General features: G+C 35.6%; 1 protein-coding gene across 4 annotated transcripts in view; it reads left to right on the forward strand.

The window, feature by feature from the left end:
* The first annotated feature begins 5,398 nt into the window (after positions 1-5,398).
* Positions 5,399-26,967, forward strand: part of LOC121371516 (TOG array regulator of axonemal microtubules protein 1-like) — an 86,916-nt gene continuing 65,347 nt past the window's right edge. For all 4 annotated transcript variants that reach the window (XM_041497457.1, XM_041497461.1, XM_041497459.1 and 1 more), the window contains exon 1: positions 5,399-7,551. In XM_041497457.1, coding sequence (XP_041353391.1) covers positions 5,560-7,551 — 1,992 coding nt within the window. In that variant the 5' untranslated portion in view covers positions 5,399-5,559. The remainder of the gene's footprint in view (positions 7,552-26,967) is intronic.

Below are 26,967 nucleotides of genomic sequence, written 5' to 3' on the forward strand. Positions count from 1 at the left end.
TGCTATGCCCACGCACATCTATCATATCTGTGTCATTTGCAGCATTTAATAAATGCTGACATACGTTTATTATTTAATACCTCATAATAAAGCTGTCAAGCATGTCATGTTTGTTTTCAATTGACTCTAGATGATGATAATAAAATATTCACGCCATTAGCTATTTTAATACACTAGTATATCCATGGCATTTGTTTACTATTTGTTTAAGTATGTACTATAAAGTACACTAGGGCTGTTCCATAAATGATAGCAGACGATATTTTATATGAGGGTCGTAAACATTTTGTTTGAACGAGTTTGCTAGATACGGTTTTAGTATTGATCGCTGTTCTCTTTAGATGTTGACGATGAAAATTATTAAAATATTTGTATCTATAGTGTCATTACTGGATGGTGTTAACGCCCATTGTGTCCCGTCACCACCCCAGATACGCCTGGTAGCCTACACCGGTGTAAGTGGTGTCAGAAAAAATAAACAATAGACACCACCCATATGTATATAATAAAATTAAATATTGTCAATTCTCATTGTGCTGTTATAAGACCCAAACGGCTATATACTAGTGGAAAATGGTGGGGGGGGGGGGGGGGGGGGGGGGGCTGGACTGAAGTACCTGTGTATATCTGACTTGAAATTTGTTTTGTTCAGACACTACTGGATCACATTGATGTCAAACATTTTGTAATTTTGACATATAGTCTTAGAGAGGAAGCCCGCTACAGTTTTCCATAGTAGCAAGGGATTTTTTCATGTCCACCATCCCACAGACAGCATAGCACATACCACCACCTTTGGTATACCAGTCGTGGTGTACTGGCTGTAAAGAGAAATAGGCCTTTGGTTCCACTAACAGGGATTGATCTTGGACCGACTGCATCAGGCGAGCGCTTTATCACTAGGCTACATCCTGAATTTTATTTTGACTTTGACACATAAGAATGGAACTAACAAATTATCATATTTCATCCTGCTAGCTACAATCCTGACATCTTATTGTCATTTTAAAAAATATTCAGAGAGAAAAACAAAAAATATAATTTTGGAGCATTCCGTCCCAACCTTTCAACCATGATCTGTAGGTTGGCCTCAATGTAGGCAAAATATCAACAGTCAAAATGCCACCTATAGTCTCCCAAAGTAGTACTAATCAAATTAAAAACGACTGCTCGTTGGTTTATCACTTTTCATAACTTCACATTATACACTCCATGGCCAGACTCGGTAATAAAGTGATTTTTATTTTTACCCCAATTTAACATGCTTATTGATTCAAAGATAACAAAAGTGCCTGTAAATTAATGAACCAGACATCAAAAATATGAAATAAGAAAAGAAAAAAGTCATTAAAATAATAGCTGCTTAGGATGATAGTATCAACAATAGGTCCTTGCAGGAGTAGGCTGAAAAAGAGTTTTGAATAACTTCAAAATTTCACAGATGCGTGGATTGAAATTACACAACTTTAAATGAATGATCCAACTATTAAAGTGGTACCCAGGAAAAAAACTGAGATATACCACATTAATAGTAGACCTTTTATTTCTTGACAATTTGTTTGCATATTTTAACGACGTTCTCAACACATCTGTAGGCCTATATTTACGGTTATAATGGAGTAAGACATATATTGGGGAATTGGGAAATTGTTTAACGTGCGCATTCGTAGCAAGCTACCGGCCTCGGTGGCGTCATGGCAGGCCATCGGTCTACAGGCTGGTAGGTACTGGGTTCGGATCCCAGTCGAGGCATGGGATTTTTAATCCAGATACCGACTCCAAACCCTGAGTGAGTGCTCCGCAAGGCTCAATGGGTAGGTGTAAACCACTTGCACCGACCAGTGATCCATAACTGGTTCAACAAAGGCCATGGTTTGTGCTATCCTGCCTGTGGGAAGCGCAAATAAAAGATCCCTTGCTGCCTGTCGTAAAAAGAATAGCCTATGTGGCGACAGCGGATTTCCTCTAAAAACAGTGTCAGAATGACCATATGTTTGACGTCCAATAGCCGATGATAAGATAAAAAATCAATGTACTCTAGCGGCGTCGTTAAATAAAACAAACTTTACTCATAGCAAGCTGTTGTAGCGCATGCCTGTCCTGGGCACAAGTACCAGCCTCAGCCGGTTCCTCCGTCCAGGACAGGAAAGGGTTGGGGTGGGTCAAGGAGGGACCACCTGCACTGGCAGGTGCAAGGGAGCACCAGCAGTCCAACCGTAGTCGGTAACATGCGGGGGTGGTATGGTGCTATGTAATTTGGAATGTCCCATAGGATTAAGCCAAAGGGAAATGAGTGCGCATTAAGACATATATGGTTACGGATCTCATAAATAGGGGAAACCTGCTTCCGACACTCCATTGGCTATTTTCGATTAGCAGCAAGGGATTCTTTTATATTCACCATCCCACAGACTGGGTAATACATACCGCGATCTTTGATACACCACTTGTGGAGCACCGACGGTCACAGGAACGAGAGAGAGAGTAATGATTCCATCGACGGGGATCAATCCTAGACCGCATCCCTGAGGCAAGCGCTTTACCACTGGACTACGACCCGCCCTTAGTACACGTGTAAAGAGCCATTAAAGTGTCTTCTGTTTAGTACTAATAAACTCGAATTATTTATGTCATCAAATAGACTACGTGTATTATATAGCACTGTGTCAATATTTATCTTTATAAACATTTATTGTAACAAAGTAACATTATTATGCTGTTTATTGTATGCACAGTGTAATCTACAATACTAAACTTTCAAGTGTTAGTTTTTATTACAACTTAAATATTTTATTGCTATATAGAATTAATTATACGCCTTTTACGTGTACATAAGTATACTTTTCTACGAGTGTATCAACTGCACGCATGGCATACGTTTTCAATTGCTAAAATTGTTTTAAGGTCGGGGGTTTTCAAGGCTATAAAATCACAAATGCACTTTCCCAAAGACATGATAGTAAATGACATAGTCTTTGTCGGGTATTGTTTGGGACGGGAAAGAACAAATTAGGTCTAATGTCTCTACCAAGAGAAACTAATCTTTCCACCATCACACACTTTTACATTGGCGCTGAACATTTTAACATTCTGGCAAATCAGACCCGTAAACTTGCGGTAAAGGTAAAAATATAGGTTGTGCCCACCTCCACTCCCACCCCCACCCCACCACCACAACACACACGCATTAGGAACTGTGACCCCCTCGCATGAAATTGCCCCTGCTCCACTACAGATATCGTTCCTACGGGCCTGCAAATAGTTTAGCTAGTGGCAAATCTGACAACGAAAACTTCATTCATTATCCACAGATCGTAATAAGACAAAATACCCCCTCACACACTACTCTTCACAAAATACTTTTATAGGCTTACATATGAACACGAGCCTTCTGTGCTCGCTTGGTGCACATTCGGTCTGGGATCGATCTCCGTCACATACCCTTTCCCGTCATGAGTTACACAGTTTGAAGGTGGGGAAGGGGAGGCCTGGTCCGAAATTCTTGGAGAGTAGGCTACTTATAATCGAATAATTGACATGGCCCTCAGTGGACCCATTGTATTTTGTCGTCCCATGACTGGTGTACAAAAAGCCGTGGAATGTGCTGTCGTCTCCATAGGAATGAACCGTAAACATATAAATGATCTCTTGTTGCTATCGGCAGCGAGGTTTTTCCCTTCACTGTACATAGATCTAGACCAAAGCCCTCAAAATACTGGTTACCATAATGTAAAAAGTTCCTAGGTGTCATTAAGCAGATATATTTGTTTCCTTTCTATATGACTTCGTTGTTCTGTGCCACTAAATGAAGATCATCATCATCATCATCATCTTTTATCATCATTCTTTTTTCTCATCACCATCATCTTTATTACCATCATCATCATAGCACAGTGATGATATATATAAAAACGACCTGGTGTTAATATTGTAAAAGATAGTCATTGTAAAATGTTTTCAAAAAAGTGTCATTCGCGGGTCGCAGGGCGTGGGAAGTGGGCTGGTGGTGTGTGTGTGTGTGTGTGTGTGTACGGTCTACCTAATGTGTATAGTAGTCCAAACTGGATTTTACCTCCTAATAAATTCATTCGTACTAAAATAAAATAAATAAAAAATATTTATTAAAATTATTTATTTAGAATTTAAAAACTATGTACAAATCCTAGGACGATCAAAAACACATTGATAATACAGACAATGATAAAAAAAATATCTAAAATACCCTCCTCCCCTCCAATTTTTGTCCAGTTTGGCTGTATGTACAATAATGTGCACTTAGGCCTACTGTTGTATTGCGACATATATATTACCACGGCGTTGAAGGGACACACAAAGATTTAAAATTTAAAATGTGCGCACGAGTTAGCCTACTGAAACGTGCGCACGACTTATTAAAGCGTGCGCACGAGATATTAAATCGTGCGCACGAGTTATTAAAGCGTACGCACGAGTTATTAAAGCGTGCGCACAAGTTGTGATTAAAGTTAGTATTGTACGCATTTTTGGTAAACATGCACGTACAGTATTAAAAAGATGAGCGGTTGAATATTCCAGCAGGTACAGAGGGTGGATGATATGGAAAAAAGATGCGTTCTCATTCGAGGATACTTCAGTCTCGGTTTCAACTATGTAGATATGACATATGCTAAAAATCATGGCATTGTACTTTCGGTTCGCCATTTGAAGTGATTATTGAGAGACCTTTCACTCTTTCGGAGAAAAGAATACAATCAAATCGTGCTGCCGCGATCTTTTAACAGGAACTCTCCAAGTTTGTCCATTTCTCAATGGCGTCAAAGCTTGGGCGTAATCTTTAATAACTCATGTGCACGCCTTAATAACTCGTGCTCACGCTTTAATAACTCGTGGGCACGCTTTAAATAATTTTGTTCTATGTCCCTTCAACGCCGTGGTAATATATTGACCAACGTTTTAACAAATTACACGTAAAATAGGCCTATCCATAACATTTTTGTTGTTTTCGAAACACTTATTTGTTGTTGTTGTTTTTACGTGAAAACAAACTGGAATAAATAAATAAATAAAAATGCTTGTACATGGTACACGTGTGTTACTGTCAGGACTAGCTCTGTTATAATGCTTACTTGAATTTATAATTTAAGAAATGGAAAAGTGTTTTGAAATCAAAAATACTATTTAATTAAATCAAGAATAATTAAAACGACTACGATTTTATTATAATAATTACGTAAGACATAATGGTGGTTATGGAATAGGCTATGCATACATTAATAATACACGTTAAAAGCGTTACTTGCATTACGTAATTGTTGAACGATCCCAGACCGAGCGGTTATGTACCGGAAGTGAAAAAGGTTGCGATATTTTGCGAGTCACGTGATGACCACAGTTTTGTTGTTGTGGAGAGTGTCGGCCATTTTATGACATTTCAGCGATTAGAAGATGTCACATTTTACAGTCATAGATATGGTTTGATTACTAATCACATCCCTTATTACAAAAGGGGAATATGCCAACAAAGCAGAGGACCAAGGTAGCAGAGCACATTTTACTTAGATTTGCATGTGATCGTAGTTAATGGCTAGAATTCAAGTTGCCAAGTTTCCTGTCCACGAAGCTGCGATCCTGAAATCGAGTAGTTCTGGACATTGGAATATGGAAGAAGATGAAGTTCTTGATCGATTATATGATAATAGCTCACAAAATAGGTTCGATACTTTAGAACAGTTGATTATTACCGTTAAAAGAACAAGTGGACGTTTGCCCTTCGATGACCCATGTTCAATTTTTAAAGGTTTAACACATGCATTGTCGGATTCCAACTGGGATATTCGTTTAAAATGCATTCAGCTGCTCAACGAAGTAATACCTCGTGCAGAGGACGATCTGGACGAATGCATGACGTTGGTTGTTTGGAAGTTAATTCCAAACATAGGAGATCCAAAAATTTGTGTCAAACGAGCGGTCATCCAAACCCTACATTTATATCTAAAATACACTCAGAATGTACCAGCTTTGATACAGTCAATTGTAAAGATTGGACTTGAAAATGAGGATACAAAAGTTATGAAAGAAACCATTTCAGCATTACCAGTGATCTTGACAAAAGAATTTGCACATGAGAATTTCTATGACATCATTCAATCTCTTTGCAAAAAATTATTTGACACATCTGCTGAAGACAATCTACAAGATTCATCCCTTTTTACCCTGCGCAAGATAGAAGAACTTGTTGGGGAAAAAAAATTCAGAAACTATATTCAAAAGTTGTCGGCACCATTAAGAAAATATTATTTGCAGCTTGCAGATATCTCCGACACGATAGTGATTGAGACCCCAAGATCGGTTTCAAACACAAACTCAAATTCTAATACCCCAAGAAACAACGTGCATGCATCATATTCAAGAAAAGAATCAAACACGTCATTTCCTAGAAATGAGTTTTATTCAGGAGCTGGAAATCCTTATAACAGAAATGAATTTTCCAGTGTCGGTGGATTTGCAAATGGTAGAGAGACGGACAGCTATGAATTTGGTATTGTACCTAGTCATGTAATGAACCACATAAATGATCAAGAAAATTTCAGAACACGGGCACAGGCTGTCGAAGATCTAAAGCGAATCATGAAAGAATTGAATAATGCAGAATTAAACACATACTTGATGCCGCACATGCTTGCTTTTATTAGCTTTTTGAACAATCTGTTAGATGATCCAAACTTTAAAATTCCAACAGTGACATTGGAAATCTTATGTTCATTAGTTGAGAAACTAGGACAAAATGTGAAACAGTTCCTACGACCTTTGATCTCGGCCCTTGCCAAAAGAATGTATGACAATAAAATTGTTATACGCCAAGCAGTTATGATGGTTGCTATCAAAATGATGCAGAGCTACTCTGCCAAGCCAGTATTAGCTGTGATAGCGGAGCATCTTCATCACAAAAACTCGCGCGTTCGGCAAGAAACTATAAATATCATCATCGCATCGCTGTTAACATTTCCTAGTTACGAGTTTGATCTAGCAGCCATTTGTCAATTCATTGGTCCATGCCTGACAGACAGCAAGCGCCAAGTACGTCAAGCTGCGTTGGAATGCTTTTCCGTCCTTGCCCAGGCAATGGGTTCTGGCCATCTGCAGCCTTTGGTGCAGGTTGTTGACCAGGTTGAGTTAAGCTCTGATGGAGAAGGGCTTATGGCTGCTGTACAGGCACGACTAGCACGCAAACAGTTGCCCAGACTGAACACTGATGGCCTGGTGGAGTATGCCACACCCATTCCATCTTCAGCAACTCAGCGGTCATCCACTCTGACACAGGGAGCTGATGTCGAATGGATTCTGTCTGTCAGTGGCACAGGTTCAGCAAGGTCAAGTCGAACTGACCCTCATATGGAACTGGAATCTGTAAACAGTTCGGCAAGAAATACCCCATCTGCACCGGAAACTCCAACACCTGTTCCCAGACGATTCATGAGTGCTGGAAGAGGTCGAAATAAATTTCCTTGGGAGGAAGAGAAAGATGAGTGGAACAGTGCCTATTCCACAATGCCTGGATCAGCTCCTATCCAGGTTAGGATTTAAGTGTCATTTCTTCATCATTCATTCAGCATACAGGCTAATCCTGAATCCTATGTTTGTTCATCCATAAATTTGTCAATCTTCAATTTCTTTCACCAGTTTCAGTACTTAGTATATTTTCACTTTACATTTTAGTCCTTGATTTCAACCCCCCCCCCCCCCCCCACACACACACACACCTCCTTCTTTCCTTTTCATATTAGTAATAACTATTTCATCATTTGCTATTATTGGGTTTTATATTTAAATATTTATTTGGCTTTATATGGTCCATTTGGTAGTACTTTCTAGCAAATACTAGATAAAAATACATAAATATGTTGCAAGACTCAAAATTCATTTCGTTGGAATGGGAAGCAGTCTTTGCATCTTCTTTTTTTTTTTTTTTTAGATTTTAGAAGTTAATGTTAAAATAGGGAGTATTTCTTGAAGGTAATTTGGAAATTTGATACCATAACTTATTGGACTTACAAGTAAAGTATTGACTTTCTTCAACAGTTAATTGAAAACTTGAGATTAACATGGATAAAAGCATAATGATTTATATTCGTGTAAACCAACCATTTCAGATCTCATTGGAAAAAATAAATACTGATCACAGACTAATTTAATCTATTAATGATCATTGTGATTGGGTCACATTTCATTATACAATTAGCATCAGGTCATGTCAATCGGACCAACCAGAGGTAAAAGTTCGGTAAATATTTAGTTTCCACACTTTTACAATAATTCAGCTTTAATTTGAGACCATTTATTAATTGTATGATTTTTGGAGCCCACAATGAGATTGTTGTCCAGGACTTAATGATTGACATTTATTAGCAGTGGAGACTTATTAATGAGGTCAGCAAGATACCAAAATTGGAGGATATAGTTGTTGTTTGTTTGTTTTTTTGTTGTTGTTTTTTTAATCACATCAAAGGGTATGAATACCATTAAAAGTTTACAGCTGATTTGTTGTGAGGTGGATGTATGACTCGGTCTGTATTGCTTTTTTTGAAATATTAATTTTTTTTGAAGTGTTTCCTGAAACTGAAACATTGTAAATTTGGTAAAATTTTGTTGATGTCATAAAAACTATTTATTTAATTTTCTTTGTTGTCACAATATGGTTTTTCATGTGTGTAACAATAATTCATAGCTTCATTTTGACTAGGGCGGGACGTAGCCCAGTGGTAAAGTGTTCGCTCAATGCACAGTCGGTCTAGGGTTGATCCCCGTCAGTGGACCCATTGGGCTATTTCTCATTCCAGCCAGTGCTCCACAACTGGTGTAACAAAGGCCGTGGTATGTACAATCTTGTCTGTAGGATGGTGCATATAAAACATCCCTTGCTGCTAATCGAAAAGAGTAGCCCATGAAGTGGTGACAGCGGGTTTCCTCCCTCAATATCTGTATGGTCTTTAACCATATGTCCGACGCCATATAACCATAAAAAGTGTGTTGAGTGCGTCGTTAAACAAACTATTTCCTTCCTTTCTTCCATTTTAACTAAATATTGCAGGTATCGAATTAACCTTTAGACTACTAGATTAATTTTTAACAAAAACCACGTTGATAATTTTTACTCGCATATATTCACTTAAATGTTTTATAAATACATGAAATAAAGTTCATATATGAATCGGTAAGTATTATTTTCGTGTCTTTTTTTTGTAATTTTTATAATTTTAGATCGGCTAATGGTGATTAAAATTAGGCAAAAAATCTAAAAAGTTGCGTTTACTTACGGGCATTTGTGGCCAGCTGTCCAGTATTTATGTCCATTATTCCCTATATCAGTGGTTTTCTGACCAGAATTTGTTTTAAAACCCGAACTACGATTCATATTGCAATATTTGGTAATTTTCGTTGTTGGTAAAACGATCAAATTTATTATCAAATTAGCTGTCACAATCAGCTATTGATCCCTGAAAATGACCGCGACGTGCCGCCATTGTTGTCAAGCGAAAATACTTACTGAAAACAACTTTTTGAACTCAAAATTTCAAGGTATTTTCAATTGAAAAAAATCAAAACAAAAGCCACCATTTTGAAAAATAATAATTTTGTCTTTAATTATATTTCCGGTGAGTGTCGTGTGCAAAATGGCGGGAAATATGAATTGGGGAATGCACTGTATACAGTGTACAGTATATCGACTAACATGACGTCGGGTGAGATATCTCGCCTGCAGTACTCAGAAGGTTAAGTCGAAAATGGTTCTTCAAGTTGCCGGGAGGTATATATTATATATGTCAAAAATTGAGAATGGTACATCATTCTCCACAAAATCTTATTTAAACAAAAACTACACCCCAGAACTTGTGATCAATGGTGATTTTTATTAAATATACATTGATGCATAAGTACAATATGAACAGTGATATTAATACATTGTATTAGTGTATCTGCTATGGGATTTTATAGTAGTAATAATGTTAATTTTAAACTTGATGAATGTGTTATCAGACCTGTATTTTGTGGTGACCTGTAATTGTAAATGGCTTACCAGACACTGTTTATTTCAATGCCTGTATCCAGTCCTTGAAATTCAGATAATTTTGCAGTGACAATCAAGTGCCGTTGAAAACTTAATTTTACTACGTCCTTGTGACAGCAATTAAAAAGATTGCATACTACAAACAGTTTTTTTTTGCCTAAAGTCGACAAGTTATTAGCAGTAGTAAGAAGTCGAAGTTGCTGTAATATTCTGGACCTAATCCGATTTCAAAAACGAAATCACACAACAGACGTCAAGACCCAGTTTATTGTCATAGCTCACTTGGCACCTTGTCGCTGTATGTTGGCCAGTGTTTTTACTTTGGCGCCAGACTGTAATCTGTATCCTCGAGTAACGTGAACCGACCTATTAACGGGAAATGGTTTATATGCACTGTAATATGTTTTAAATTTACCTTGTTCAATTTATTATCAAAATCAACCAACAAATGTTAATACTCATGCTAGTTTCTGTTGTGAAGAGATTAAATACATGTCATAGTCTATAATGTTGACATTCTTCAGATATATCATACATCCGTAAACCGGGCTATTTTTTTCTCAAAGAGACTCGTGTCGCACTGTATGGCATGACCAGTCAAGAGTTCTTAACCCTTGGCCACATTCATTTCCAGAAAATACTAAGTAATACTTTAATTTTAACATAACGGCACAGTATCAACTATTTAATAATATCACAATTTTATTAAAACATACAACTGTTTTGTTTAAATTATATTACCGGAAGTAGTATTTTATATGTAAATATTACAACTAGAACCGAGTGTAAACTTCAGAATTTTTCAGATATTATGCAAGAAACTGGCAAAACATTATGAAATGTACCAATAAATGTTCACTTTGCTTATTGTTATCAAACTTCTCCCTTTTATTCTCGGAAGGAAGAAGTCACTTCTCCTAATTTTTCAATTCTAGATTAGGGCCTGTATATATGATCTGCTGTTCAAAGTAAATATATCCTTAAGCATGACATTTCATAAAAATAAAAGCTAAAAAATGAAGAAATAGCTGCCATAGATTTCATCTCCATCTGTCTGTACCACATAATTTTCAGGATGTTTTTTTCACAATGCCTTGATATATATTGAGCTAAAATTTTATGTATAGCTTTATCATGTTCTGTTACAGATTAAGTTTAACTTCTATAGTGATTTACTCAATTTTCACAGTTATGGCCATTGAATTTAGGAGATATCACAGTTTGTTGTGCCTGTTAGGGGACATGTATGATTTAGCAGTACTCTCAGAATGCTTGTTATTATGGAAGATTTTAATGCTCAACATACTTTGTGTGGATGTGAGGATGTAAACATTAGAGGTAAATAATTTGAAGACTTAATTTTCAAAAATGACTTAGTTTTATTTAATGATAAATGTCCAGGGCTAGCTCTGGTACACACTGGTGGCACCTAAGTCTGCGCACCTAAGCATTTGTGTTACATTTTAAAGTTAAAATATTTCTTTAGTTATTTTAATTTTAATGTTTTTTTAAACTCAAGTAATGAGTGCATTTTCAGAGGGACCCCCTGAATTTACTGGCCTGCATGACGGCACATAAGTCTGCACAGCAAACAATAAAACAACCACTTCTGCTGCTAATGTTTACATAAAACCGCAACAAATAATCGACCCAACATTTTATAAGTTCTAAACAACAAATACTTCCTGTTATAGTCTGTTTCAGAAACATTTAGATTGTGCAAATGAGATAAATATAAATGGTATTCCATACTCCTTAAAATGACAATATAAAAAAGCCAATGTCATATTTTTTTTTATCATTATTCAACAAAAGTTGTCTGTTATTAACTGTGTAAATGAGCACAAATAGTGTTTGTTAGACATATAGGACAATCAATGATACTTTTGAAACAGATTGTAGCTAAAATAGGCCATATGCTGTAAGTACAATCTTCAAAGTTTGTGTGCAGCCATTTTGCATTGTGTCACTTGGCGGGAAATTCAAAGTATGCTTGGATGTTTATGTTAAGATAAGACATTCATTTCATTTATGGATTCATAAATTACAATAAGGTATGTATTGAAGCTTCTATGTAAACTTGTGTAAGTTGATATACAAGGTTGATCATTACAGCGTTGACAGACACATGTTGACAGGTGATACAAAAACACATTGATCGAGGCTGGCTAAAGTATACTTTTAATGCAATAATTCAGAGTTTTTCAATAAAATTGTTACCAACCAGTTTTATACATATATTCACAATCAAGATGTGTTTGTTTTAACAACAGTTTTGTTAATTAAATTAACATTGTTTATTTGTTTACAAACATACCCCAACACTTGTTTTAAGATGTAATGTAATGTAATTAACATGCACAGACTTTTGTGCCGCGCAGACTAAGGTGATATGAGTGTACTTGCCAATTGCGAATTTTAGAAACAGTTAGCAAATTGTATTTTAATTTGGCAAAATAATTTTATGTAATAATTATTTTGTTACAAAATAACTGGGTTTCTGTAATTTTTAAAGTTTAATCAGGGCTTCTAGATTATGGTAGCCCCACTCCCGTGGCTAGTGATATTCAGTGTTGGGCTAGTAAATATCTACTATTACCATGCCCGATGGCTAGTGAAAAAAATGTCGTCAAATACTGTATTTAAGTATATTTTGTAAATACAAATATCCTGGCCCCACTCCTTAGTCTTTTTAAGCTCTATCTCCCTCTTTACGTGACATATCTGATTATTACTATTAGTAAAATTGTATTTACTTTAAAGTAAAGTAGGGCCAGTGAATTTTTAATCATTGTTAGTAAATTTCTTCTGGAGAGTAGGTCCAGACCCTTTTGGTAGTGAACACTTTAAAATTATTTTGGAGAATGATGGACTAGTTACTATCTATTGAAAAGGTCCAGAGGTGGAAGCTGGGGAAAGGCAAATTGGGATCGCTTTCAGCAACTCTGCAGCACTCATCTGCAACAATTTGCCAAGACCGATGCTGACAATCCTATGCTTTGTGCACTTCCATTTTGAAAGGCAGTGCAGAAGAAACTATTTCTAAGACTTTGGCAGTGCTTTACTGAAATGTTTCAGTAAACCATGGTTTCATGACATTTACAGATATGCATGTACAAAGAATGAAACAGGGTCCTTAAGCGGGTTAAACAGGAACCTATCAGGCATAACCTGAATGCCAATCCCATTGCTAGGATGCTCATAGAGAGATCAAACAGTAAGAAATCATTTTGAAGAAATTGCGTCTCAAGTTGAATTCTGAAACTTAAATAAATTCTGTCTGGAATATGATCCTCAAAATCTAAGGGAAAGAAACCAGTAACACTGTTCATCATTTGTCTGTCAATGGAACAGATATCATGTCTCAATGGGACATTTTTCATGCCAGTACCAGTTCCAATCCAGAATGAGTACACCGCTACGTTCACACACCCGAGTTTCACCCACTTCACGGGTACGATTATGGGTGTGTCTCCCAAGTGTATGACCCCACATGGGAGATCATTACCCGGCATGCATACACTGCAGGTTCAGTATACTCTGGGCTCGGGTGATACCGAGATTGCTCATCTGACAGCAAGTGTGGAGCATGGATCTGTCAAGTAGTCCCATACTGAAATGGAAATACTGCGGTTTCACCATTCGTCTCATCATCCTCCATGTTTGTACAGGGCTCAAAACAGCCTGTGGCCAGGTTGCCAAATGCGACCAATGTCCCGTTTGGTCGACTTAAATATTTAAAAAATAATGGCGTTATATATTATTATGTGGGCGATCTTCTTTAGAGCTGTAACATTTAAGCCACTATTAATATTTGTATTCCACATTAAAATCTTTGCTCGTGGTTCTCTTACCATAATTTGCCAGCATCCGTTACTATTTTTGGGGCCGCCTTTTTTTTTGGTGAGTTTCGAGCCCTGTTTGTAATGTCCAAATACAAAAAATGTCTTTGTCTCTGTGTTAAATGTTTGTGGTGTGTAAAAAAAAAAATGTGTTGGCAGATAACTTTTCACATTTAACTCTGCTTTGACTTTCAATATATCGATCAGCAAAGCTAATTTTATATCTTTTAGAAATAAAGGTGAAAAGTAACCTATTAACTTTTCATCGGAGAATGCTGCTCTATACCACCGACCCTTCTCTGTGGAAGAGTTGCAGGACGCTCTATGTAGAGCCCATGATACTTCACTAGAACCAGATGAAATACATTATCATTTATTAAAACACATAACTCAATCATCACTATTGGTTATTTTTAAACATTTTTAATAAAATTGGTTTTCTAGTGACTTTCATTCTGATTTGAGGAAAACAATTATTATTCCTATTCCTAAACCTGGTAAGAATCACACAAATCAAGTTGCATGTGTAACTATTGGTTATTTTAAAACATCTTTAATAAAATATGGTTTTCTGGTGACTTTCATTCTGATTTGAGGAAAGCAATTATTATTCCTACTCCCAAGCCTGGTAAGGATCCAACAAATAAAGTTGTGTAAAACCATGGAATGATCAAGTGTATATTTGTTTCATATTTTGAGTCCCAAAAATTTATGAATAATATGCAATGTGGATTCAGAAAGAAAGAAATGTTTTATTTAACGACACACTCAACACATTTTTATTTACGGTTATATGGCGTCAGACGTATGGTTAAGGACCACACAGATTTTGAGAGGAAACCCACTGTCACCACTACATGGGCTACTCTTTCCGATTAGCAGCAAGGGATCTTTTATTTGCGCTTCCCACAGGCAGGATAGCACAAACCATGGCCTTTGTTGAACCAGTTATGGATCACTGGTCGGTGCAAGTGGTTTACACCTACCCATTGAGCCTTGCGGAGCATGTGGATTCAAATGCATACATAGAACGGTTGATCATTTTGTTAAGACTTGAAATTTTTTGCAGGGAAACTATCAACACTTTTTAAAAATCTTGATTATTGACATTTTTAGCCACTATTTTTTAATGTTTTAAAATTGTGTAACAATCTCTGAATCGCGATATACTGAACAAAATATTCCCCGTCAGTCAATTTTGATTTGGAGAAGGCTTACAATACCACTTGGAAGTATGTGATATTAAAAGACCTCTATGGCATCAGCTTGACTTAAGAGGTCAACTTCTTGGTTTTGTTTCAAAATGTTTAAAAGGCAGAATATTTAAAATAAGATTAGGATCCACTATATCGTATTCTCACTCCTAAGAGATGGGTGTGCCTCAAGGTAGCATCCTGTCAGTAACTACGTGTATTTTCTGTGAACATCATCACCCAGTGTTAAAACCTAGCTGTAATGAGCTGTAGGTTTATAATGACAGCTAATCATGTTAATAATGAAGCCTTTTGTTGCCACCATATATGTTTTTGAATACACTTTGATAAACATTTTGGAACACACACACACACACACACACACACACACACACACACACACACACACACACACACACACACACACACACACACACACACACACACACACACCCGGTCTGTTACTGTCGGACAACAATACTGTAATATGTGGAAGTAAAATCAACGGACAATTAAAAAAAGATACATGCACCGTGTCACATTTACAATGAACATTGTAGTAATATTGATGAAAATGTTATTGGTCACTGCCATATTAGCAACAAACATTGATGAAACCATGGCATGGTGGGTACAACCAACGGGAGAATTATTCAACGGCAGTAACAGCCAAATTACCATACTGTAAAATACAATGACATACAGGATATGATTACAGGCCATGTCAAACAAAATATACTAATAGTTAAACAGCGATAGAAATAAGCAGAATTTTCCACTTGTCCACTGAAAAAGTACATCTAAAATTAGAAATTTACTTTTCTGCCAGTATTTTCACTTGTTCAAATAAATAATATGTCGTATTCAAGTGTAACGATGATGTTTTTAATTGCTTCATGATTAATTCAAACACTGTTAAATGTCTTATATTTATGTTTAAAAACTGGACATTATATATATTTTATAAAAATAATAATAAAAAATTAATAATATTTTGGAGATTTCACTGATACGTAAACAGGCCTGTTGGAACCAGGAGGGGGTGCCTATGTTTGACATCCAATAGCCAATGTGTATTTTTGTGCTGGGGTGTCATTAAACATTAATTCATTAAAATGTAAAGATTGTCTAAAGAGTAAATAAACAAGATAAGTAATTATTAAGCTTTGGAAGATGCAGGGTCGAATTTAATGGCAGTCGTGCAGCAATTTGCCACAGTGCCCTAGCCACATGCTCCAGTGACCTGAAACGTAAACTGAATCTTACAGCCAAACTGACTGTGCCTTATTTTGCATTATAGTAATTGGTCATATACAAACGTGACTAACCAAAAGTTGTTTTATTACAAAAACATAAAATTGTTCACACTTATTTATTTGAATGGGTGCTGTTGTGTTATAAATATTAATACATGTGTTGAAGGTTGCCTTGTTGCCTTGCCTTTTGACCATAATGCCCTCACAAAATCTCAATTGGTTGAGGCCAAATGGCCTTGTCCTCTTATTTGCCAAATTCAAGGCCAGATGATGACAGCTACTTGAAGGGGTTAGGGTGTCAGCAGCAATATATTAATTTGATTGTCAGCACCAAAAGCAAATTTGTTGTATGCAATGCGATCCAACTTCCTATGTATCATTTGTGTAGCCTTGTTTTCATGAAATTTCAATTTTGTTTGCTTCTGTACCAGAACAAGTTGAATTACACTGAATGGCAACATTTAAAAAAATCAACCAAATAGCTTTTGCGATGACATTGCTGATTGTTGCCGCATATTTCAAGGGCTACGTGTATGTATTACAGTTCTGTAACTTTTGAAGGAAGGAAATGTTTTATTTAACGACACTCAACACATTTTATTTACGGTTATATGGCGTCAGACATATGGTTAAGGACCACACAAATATTGAGAGAGGAAACCCGCTGTCATCACTTCATGGGCTATTCTTTTCGATTAGCAGCAAGGGATCTTTTATATGCACATCCCATATACAGGATAGCACATACCACGGCCTTTGATGTACCAGTCGTGGTGCACTGGCTGGAGCGAGAAATATCGCAACGGGCCCACTGACGGGGATCGATCCGAAACCGACCATGCATCAAGCGAGCGCTGTACCACTGGGCTATGCCTCGCCCCAACTTTTGAAGGAGACCGTAATAAAAATGGCCATGTCTGGTGGAGTATGAAACATTAGTTAAAAAAATTCCATGGAAAGAATTGCCAAAAACCTTCTACTTTGAAGTATTTATTGGAGTAAAAGAGACTTTTCTTTTATGTTTTTTTTAATGTATAAATGAAAGTCTAAATTTTTAGTGTGATTTGATATTGTGACAAGAACAGATCCAGAAGCAGGGTTGCTGGGGGTCCACCTCATGGTACAACATCTAAAGATTTAAGTAACTGCTATTTACCGGCCCCTAACAGATTGTTCACCACAAAGCATAAGAACATTAATGGGGTTCATACATGTGGGTCATGTGTAATTTACATATGTTATTTTTTAGGCCTCAGATATTTTTAAATTTTAAGTAGGGTCATGGAAAGTTATGGAAATATGTCTTTTGGTGGGGGCAACAAATGAAAAAAAGCCTGACATGAGTATTAGGTTGGAGATTAGCAAATATTTTATCTGTCAATCACTTGTTTGTCATCGGTGAGTGATAACTAATGTGTTATTGACTACTGATGAAGGTTGTAATAAATGGTTTAAGAACTCGTGTACAATTTAAAATTTTAATTCCTATTTATGTGATTCAATTAATAATTAGCATTACAAAATGTATTCTTAATTAATCTGGCAAAATAATTCAACCATGGCGATCAGCCACAGTATTTTTAGTTTTTTACATGACATTTATTTATGCTGTGGAACATTCAGTTTTCTGTCATTTTTGTTAAAAAAAATTTTTTTATTTTTATAATACTTAAATGTAGCCACTTTATTAATTGCCAGGTTTGCAAGCCTCGGATTTCATACTTTTATCAACTCGTGCTGATAAATTATGATATCACAAGACACTCGGGTGTGTGTGTGTGTGTGTATATTCTTTTTATCATCCATTATCATTCTTTTCATTTGCGACTGTTGTAAACAATGTCAGTAATGTGGGTTGAATGTCAGTGGTAGACTTGTTAACTAGCAGAACGGCAGTGACGTGACGTCACTAATGGTAGGTTTAGCGCTGAAACAAACACAGTGACATAACAAAACATTGTCTTGTGATTAAAATTTGACCAATCAAGATTATAAGAAGCAATATCTCCTGCGGAGATATCGCAGGAGATAAAGCAAATTATAGTGTCGCCGATATCTTGTACAAAAGCCTTTAATGGATGATAAATTGAAGAGACTGCAGAAATGTCTGGTCTTCGAATATTTGGTTGGCATTGTAGCAGTTGTTCAGATGGAGAAGTCATGTTTTTTTGCAAGTTAATTGATTAGGAATTAAACATTTTAGCTCAGAAAATCTATCCAGTTTCTTGGATGGACAGGTTTTGTTTTATTCAGAGTTTTAATACATTGAATACATATAATGAAAAATATTTGGATTGTCAGAAAGATTTTAGCTGGTTTTAACATAGATACGATAACGTAGCGCTGACATCGACACAGTCTTCTGTTCAGCGCTACGAGATGAGGCATACACCCCATGTGTAGCAAAAACAAACTTCAGTGTTCTGTAAAAAAAAACATTCACACTTTGTTGGAAACACTTACTCGATATCGTTGATATATATTAAATTAATTGTTGTTGCAAATATAATTAATACAATGCAGATTAACAATTATCACGACTAAAAGCGTTCTTCGACAGCCATGACAGATAATACGAGAATCTCGTGAGAATGTGAAATATCCATACATGAAAATATATTATCTACTAGAGTAATTTTAGTTTTATGGTATATTTGACGAAATGTATTTTTTGCTATAGAATTTTTTATTATTATTTTTTTTAACATTACTATTGCACTTCACTCTGAAGAAAATCTTATGATTAAAAAAACCGTACTATTTACGAAATATGGATTTCAAGTGACATTACTGTAGGATATTTATTGTGTACAAAGCCAAAATAAGGGTGCGAAAAGTGACCGTCATCGACCGTAGTTGTTTTTAAAGTACTTACAGTGCTGGCCATTTGCTAGTAGTGTAGTGGTAGAATGTCATTAATATTAGTGTGTATTTTGTGCATTATTGTAGTGTCTTATCTCAGATCTGAGATGAAGAACTGTAAATAATATTAACTTTGTGCTAGTAGTGTAGTCTTGGACTTTAATTAATCAATTTATTGTTATTATTAGCACTGTATTACCATTAGTGATCACCAAATATTCCTCATGAGCTCATCTCGGACAGTATACGGTTTTAAAATACCAAAAGTTAAAAAATAATTTTATGTATGTAAAAAAACAAATATATATTACTCGACAAAGTTTCTGTGGTGCTCCGAAGAAAATAGCGGAGAAAACTACTTACAACCAACATGGTAGTCACGAGATAAGAATAGCCAGACGATATTGTACATTGCGAATTTTAAGGGCTTACCAATACATAAGACATCTTTATGGTGCCTGACGCGTGTCAGTCGTGAAGAAACTTCAATATGTATACAACTACAACTTTATTTGAACGAAACGGCATCCATATCCCGTAATGGTAACCGAGACGTAGGCGAAAGTTTCCGGTACAATACCGTAACTAGTTTTAACAGAGATCCAGTTTAGGTACATGTAGGTCTCATGCTATATTTCTTGTTTGGCAATTTTTATGATTACATGCAAGCTATTATTACTGTGTGCTGGAGATAAAAACTTTGAATGTAATATTAACATTTAATTATCTAAGTCTTCAAAATGTTTTAAGTACATAGTTGTTGGAACAGAGAGAAAATGAAGGAAAATAAATACATTTTTGTAAGTTATATTTTCATGTTCTAAATGGACTTGTAAATCAAGTGCATGACACCGTTACAATCAATCTTGTCTACAAGGTGTTATTCAGACTTTTCCAATACCAGGTGATTATTGCTATAAACACACAGGTCCTAAGAAATCAACAATAACGTTTCACCATTGACAGCGTTATTGACTTATACAAAGTACGTGCATAAAGCAGCTGATCGGGCTAACCCAATAAGAAAAATGTCATGTTAATGCATGCTGGCGTCCCATTTTATTATGCTAATGTAAAAAGAATGGTTGGATTCTGCGGGGAGAACTTGTTTATTATGGATTAATCTGCAGTTAGAGACATAAACAATTGCCATGTTGTTGCTCAGTCAGTCTGAAAGCATTTAATTTACCAGTCTGTGTGGAGAAACGAAAGAAACAACATTAATAATATATTGCTTACTTATATACTTTGAACATTCAGTCGTATTTTGTGCTTGATGCAGAAGTTTTTAAAATTTTGATTTTAATTTAGTTTTTTTAATTGATGAAATTGGAATATGTTTACTTTAACTGAACGTTTATGTGTGTGTGTGTGTGTGTGTGTGTGTGTGTCCAAACCTGGTCTATGAAATAGAAGTGAAACTATTATTACTACAAATACTGTTGATACATCAAACTCTTTTCAGTAATAAATTTACAGATTTGTGTACACATTTGGGAACCTTCCACTAGATACATACATGTACATAACAATGTAGATAACTGAATATATGGATAAACGATCATGTACATGGCATGTCATGTTATCCTGAATATAAAAGAACATTACTTGTAATATGAAAAAAAGAAAGCCTTGCATAGAAATTATGAGTGGGTTTCTTCTTTTTTGTTTTTCATATAAAATATTGCCATTACCATTTTTTTGACACCTAATGATCATATGATTGAACACATTTTTCTTTGCTGCTGATTTGTTTTGCTAGGGTGTTTTTATATATATAGCATTTTGTCTGCTTTAAGTGACACTTCATCTTAGCCAAGTCACGAATCAGGTTGCTACAGTTAAAATCAGTCCTGGTGATCTGAATTGATCTAGATACAGCAGGTTTATTTGCCTTGCTGTACAGTTTGCTTAAAAATAGTGATGATTAAATGGTGTACATTTTGTGTTTGACAGTTTACCAAAGGAGGTGCACCATGACAGAATTTTATGTGTGTTCAGAAGAGAGAATGGTCCAAAAAATGATACTATTGAAGGCACCACACCACCATTTGTCATGCAATTACTTGTTGTACAAGTTTAATATATGGTCCATTTTAGGAAATAATATAAAATACTGATACGCCTTTTCAAATCTTTCTTTGATTATTACAAATATGTCAACCTTTGTTTTAAATAACCCATTGGTTTGGAGTAGCATGTCATTCTTAGTACTAAATGACAACAGCTGTGCAAGTGGTATGCTGATTTATTTTGCATGGAAGTTAAAAACCAAATGCACTTCCTAAAAATAGCACTGACAGCACTTTTGACATTGTACTATTTTTTCAACATAGAAATTGTATTGACATTAATGCGAAAGTGAAAGGTGGTGTTGAACCTGAAGCAAAAAGACATTGGCATGTACATGTATATGTAACTGAACTCCACTAAAAATGCACCTTCCGATTTTCAGTTATTTATTTATTGCTATCGCATGAGTGAGGTTACTATAAAACATATAATAACATACAAAAACAGTTGTGAGACCATTTCCAATGCTGTATTAATCAAAATATGCTTTTAAAACACTTTAAAGGAACAAACAAAAAAAAGAAGAAAAAGAAGCACTTTAACATGAAATTAGCATTTGCATGCTGAAAAGTACACCAAGATGAGTTGCACCAGCTCAATAAAAAAGTAAATAAATTAAAATAACACCCACAAAGCACATCTAACATTAATAGTGATATTTTTTTATGATAATGCAACTATTGACATCCTAGTAACTTCAATGCACATTTTGCATTGGAATGCCTATACATGCTGTAGCACAATTTACCTTGTCATTCAACAACACGGTAAATTGCACCCAGCAAACAGTTTTTACACAGGATCACCTCTGGCCTGGACAATAACTGTGACCACACCCAGACAAGATGACATTATAGTATGCACACATTTGTGTGATCTAACATTTCCAGCTGCTAGGATGACTCCTAGCTACAGTTACAAGTATAGGCATCCGAGGTCCAGTTTTATATGTTTATCACTTCATGTTTGCAGTTACCTTAGCAGGGTTTAAGCTGGACTTAAAACATTAGCAATTTGGCTAATTTGACCCAAAAATCTGTAGCCAAATTTAGGTTTCAATTCGCCAAAAAAATTATGACAAAATTAAGGCTCTTTGTAAAGTAATTTATTTCTAACCCATAATTTCTAAATGAATATGGGTGTCCACACCCAGTAATTACTTTAATGTATCCATCAGTTCTGCCCCGTTTTAAAACAAACTAACTTTGTTCTTTAAGGAGTCGTTCACATTGTTACGACTATACCCCAAGCGTCGATGTTTTGTCTTGCACATTTGTTTGTAGAGCTATAAATATAAATATATATATATATATGACATCAATGACAACACATTAATATATGTATTTTAACTTGTGCCATTTGAAAGCATTGATAAAATTGCTAATTATATATGTGCAACAATCAAAAATATTACATGCAACTAAATCGCAATCGTCTGCCGAGGCTTACTGCACCCAGTTTATTGCTGTTGCTAGGAGTTGTAATGACAGTACATTGTTACATATTCAGCAAAAATAAACATAAGAGTTCACCAGTTTAATCAGCATTTTAACGATCCTATATGATATACCTGGTAAGTGGTATTCCATGAACAGTCAATCGAGAGACATGTCGGCTTTTTCCGCACGCTAGAAATCACGTGACATCGGCCACATGGAGGAAACGAAAAGGAGCAAGCTATTCCGATTGACAAAAATAAAGCCGGTTATGGAATCCAACGGAAGTGACTCAAAAACAAGCATGTGCAAAGTAGATGTACAAATAACAAATAGAGAGACTAATTTTGCGTTCGCGTTTACTTCACATGCAGTTGTTATTTCCAATTTGTAAAGTTATTTCCGACCTGTATGCGTTTTAATGTACGTATTAACAAATACTCCACAATAACAAATAGAGAGACTAATGCTGCGTTCGCGTTTACTTCACAGTTGTTATTTCCAACTTGTAAAGTTATTTCCGACCTGTATGCGTTTTAATGTATTAAAGGGACACACCCTAGTTAGTTATTTGTTAACCATTACAGCGTTGTTTTTCGCTATTCAACCCCATTTTTCACAAATAAAATTGCACTTTACTTACATTTTATTATTTAGAATACACATTTCCATTCACCTGAAGTGCTTTTTGGTACTCCTGATGTTTGTAAAACCATGAAATGCATTTTTTGCATTTTTTCACAAGACGTGCTATCGAGAAAAAACAGTTAAGCAAGCGAGGTCCAATCTATTTTTAGAGGGAATCTTCCTGTGTAAACGTCACAGATGTTGGTATACCACGTGACCGTTATCATTTTGGTTCGGTTTGTTTTCTCGTGCACGGTTCGCGCAATCAACATCAGATTTGTTGTTGTTCATTTGTGAGATTTTTCTTCACAGTTCGTGAACATTTTTAGTAACAGTAAAGTTCAGACAAGTAAGTGTCTCAATACAAAACATTACAAACCCTTAAAACCAATAATTTTGCTAAGTCTTATGATATCTGGAGAGGGGATACAACCAGGACAGAACAGTTGGAACATGTCCAGGAGAGGTGAAAAGAACGCACCCCAAGTCTGTGCGCACTCTGTGAAATTTGTCGTGACGTAGGCATTGTTGTGCTTCGAGCGACATCGACCGGTGACATCAGAATACTAACTTTCAAAATTATTTCAAGCAATTGGGACATGGGGATTCCCATGGTATTTATCGATATAAAACCTGCTTTTTCACTCCATTTGATAAAAACGTGATCTAAGTGTGTTACAGGTTTGTAGATTAACCAAATTATAATTTATTTTCGCTGGATGGAACTAGGGTGTGTGGCTTTAACAAATACTCCACAATAACAAATAGCGAGACTAATACTGTGTTCGCATTTACTTCACAGTTGTTATTTCCAACTTGTAAAGTTATTTCCGACCTGTATGCATTTTAATGTATTAACAAATACTCCACAATAACAAATAGCGGACGATAATGAAATAGGATTTTTGAATTAGCTTTTTGGTGATTTGATAATGAAATATTTGTGCCAAATTCAATATTAATTCGCATTTGCCGATTTGGCAAACGACAGCTTAAACCCTGCCTTAGTTTGACACCCAATAGCCGATAGAATCGATTCCCGTCGGTGGGCCAATTGGGCTATGTCTCATTCCAGCCAGTGCTCCACAACTGGTGTAACAAAGGCCGTGGTCTGTCTATCCTGTCAAGTATGTATGTGACACAATGACGTCACCACTATTTATTTCAAACTTAGCCTTTCTTGATGAAATATCTGGACACGATTACTAAAATTAGAAATGATGTCACTGCTGTAGCAAGTTCATTTCTCATCCGATTTTCATGCAACTTCATATATACATGTAGGAATAGGACAGTGTTATCTTAAACAAGGTCGTGTTTTGCTTATCTGTGTAAAAGGTCACGGTCACTGTTACCACAATTAGAAATACGACATCACTGCATGCTTTAAAAAATTTCATGAAACTTCAAATACAGAAATAGGATCATATGTTGAACGAGTTTGCATTTCACCTCTGTGTTGAAAATCAAGGTCACTGTTACCGTGACATCACCACTCTTTTGCCTTATTTCTCCACCTCAAGTATAGGAATAGGATCATGACATCTTGAACAAGTTCATGTTTCGCCTCTGTGTTGAAGATCAAGTTCACTGTTACCAAAAGTAGAAACATGACATGATGACCGCTCACTTACCGCGTTTACTTACGGCCATTTGTGGCCAGCTGTCCAGTATTTATGTCCATTATTCCCAATAACAGTGGTTTCCTGACCAGAATGTTTATAAAAAAAACCTAACTACGATTCATATCCCAATATTTGGTAACTTTTGTTGTTGGTAAAACAATCAAATTTATTATCAGTTTAACTGTCACAATCAGCTATCGTTACCTGAAAATGACCACGATGTGTCACCATTGTTGTCAAGCGAAAATACTTGTTGAAAACCACGTTTAAAACTCAAAATTTCAAGGTATTTTCCATTGAAAAAAACAAAAACTAAAGATACAGGAAACTGAGTTGTGTTCCGTTTACTATTATATAATTGTTTTGGGTGAGTGTTGTGTTCAAAACGGTTGGAAATATGAATTGGGGAATGCACTGTATACAGTGTACAGTATGTCGTCTGGTGTGAGATTGGGTGAGATATCTCACCTGCAGTAGTCAGAAGGTTAACATTTCCTGAAATATTTTATTTGATCACTTAGAATTTCAGCAAACATATTGCAAAATTAAATTGTTTGAACATACATGTATTTACTATTTTAATTTCAACTCCATACCAGTATGACTGAACTTTTAACTTTTTAAATGTCACATTATCGACAACTGTCATCTGCGAATATTTATGTGATGTGAACATTCTGCTGTTTTCCGTTCAGCCATTAAATTCACCTTTCCAGTGGAAACAAAATCTACTTTTGTGTTTCCGTTTTGGGAGAGTACGTATTAGTTTGTTTATGACCATCTTAAATATAGTAATAAACTAATGTGTTGGGGGAAAATTGAAGTTTTGTAGACATTGTAATATATTTGTGGTAGTTAATGGAAAAGGCATAAATAATTAGTAATAAAAATGTCATAAAAATGTATCCACATGTTGGTATGTACATCAATCTGTCCCTATTACTATTATGCTAATGGATAAGTGTAGCAGGTTTTCTTTAAGACTGGATTGCCAAATGTTTAAATTGACAGCCAACATTTTATGATTAATATATCAGTGTGATCTAGTGGTCTAAACAATGTTTTTATCTCTTACTGTTCGATTGATGAAGTCAGTTCAAAAGCTTGTTACTTATTCAGTTTTTTATGGTGAATTAATTATGCAATCACTGAATCATTCTTCATGCAGTGAAGATCAAGATAATGTGAATCTGTTGTACTTGTCTAGTAAGTGTCCCATCTAATTGAGTGCCATCAAAAGAAAGTCTGAGAATTCTTCATGGTCATGTACATGTAACTGTATATTTTCTTCCTGTACATTTGCCATCTCTGCATAAAATAAATTTTTATTGCACTATTTATGGATTATTCAAAGCACTCATTGGCCTGTGTGGTCAGTTTATTTATGGAAGTAGATGTAAAGCATCATTGCCCCTGAAATGATATTGCTCTCTGGGGATTGTGTAGTAATAATCCTTCAGAAGGTATTGGCAGCTAGTCTATTTACAAACCATTCTATAATCATTCATATCTGTCCCTAAGAGTACAAACAACATTCATTTATTAGCACAAAAAAAACTGTCATATTGTGTGCATAGGTGTGTACATGGTCTAATCAGTGTGTTCAATGTGTTACTGGATTGGCCAGCAATTTTGCAGACTAACCTTACTGGTCAGAAAGAACCTGTATATATACATATATTCACTACCAGGGTTTTTGCTTGAGCGGACGGAGGGTAAAAGTTTATTTTGAGCACATTGTCATTGATTTATTAATCATTGGCTATTGGATGTCAAACATTTGGTAATTCTGATATATATAGTCTTAAAGATGAAACCAGGTACATTTTTCCATTAGTAGCAAGGGATCTTTTATATGCACCATCTCACAGACAGGATAGCACATACCACAGTTTTTTATATACTGGTTGGGCTATTTGTTGTTCTAGCCAGTGCCACATTAGGCCACCATAGGGGATCGATCCTAAACTGACCAAGTAGTAGTAAGTTCCCCTTTAATGATTAAAAT

The sequence above is a fragment of the Gigantopelta aegis genome, chromosome 4 (assembly GCF_016097555.1).
Source record: "Gigantopelta aegis isolate Gae_Host chromosome 4, Gae_host_genome, whole genome shotgun sequence".
Lineage (NCBI taxonomy): Eukaryota > Metazoa > Mollusca > Gastropoda > Neomphalida > Peltospiridae > Gigantopelta > Gigantopelta aegis.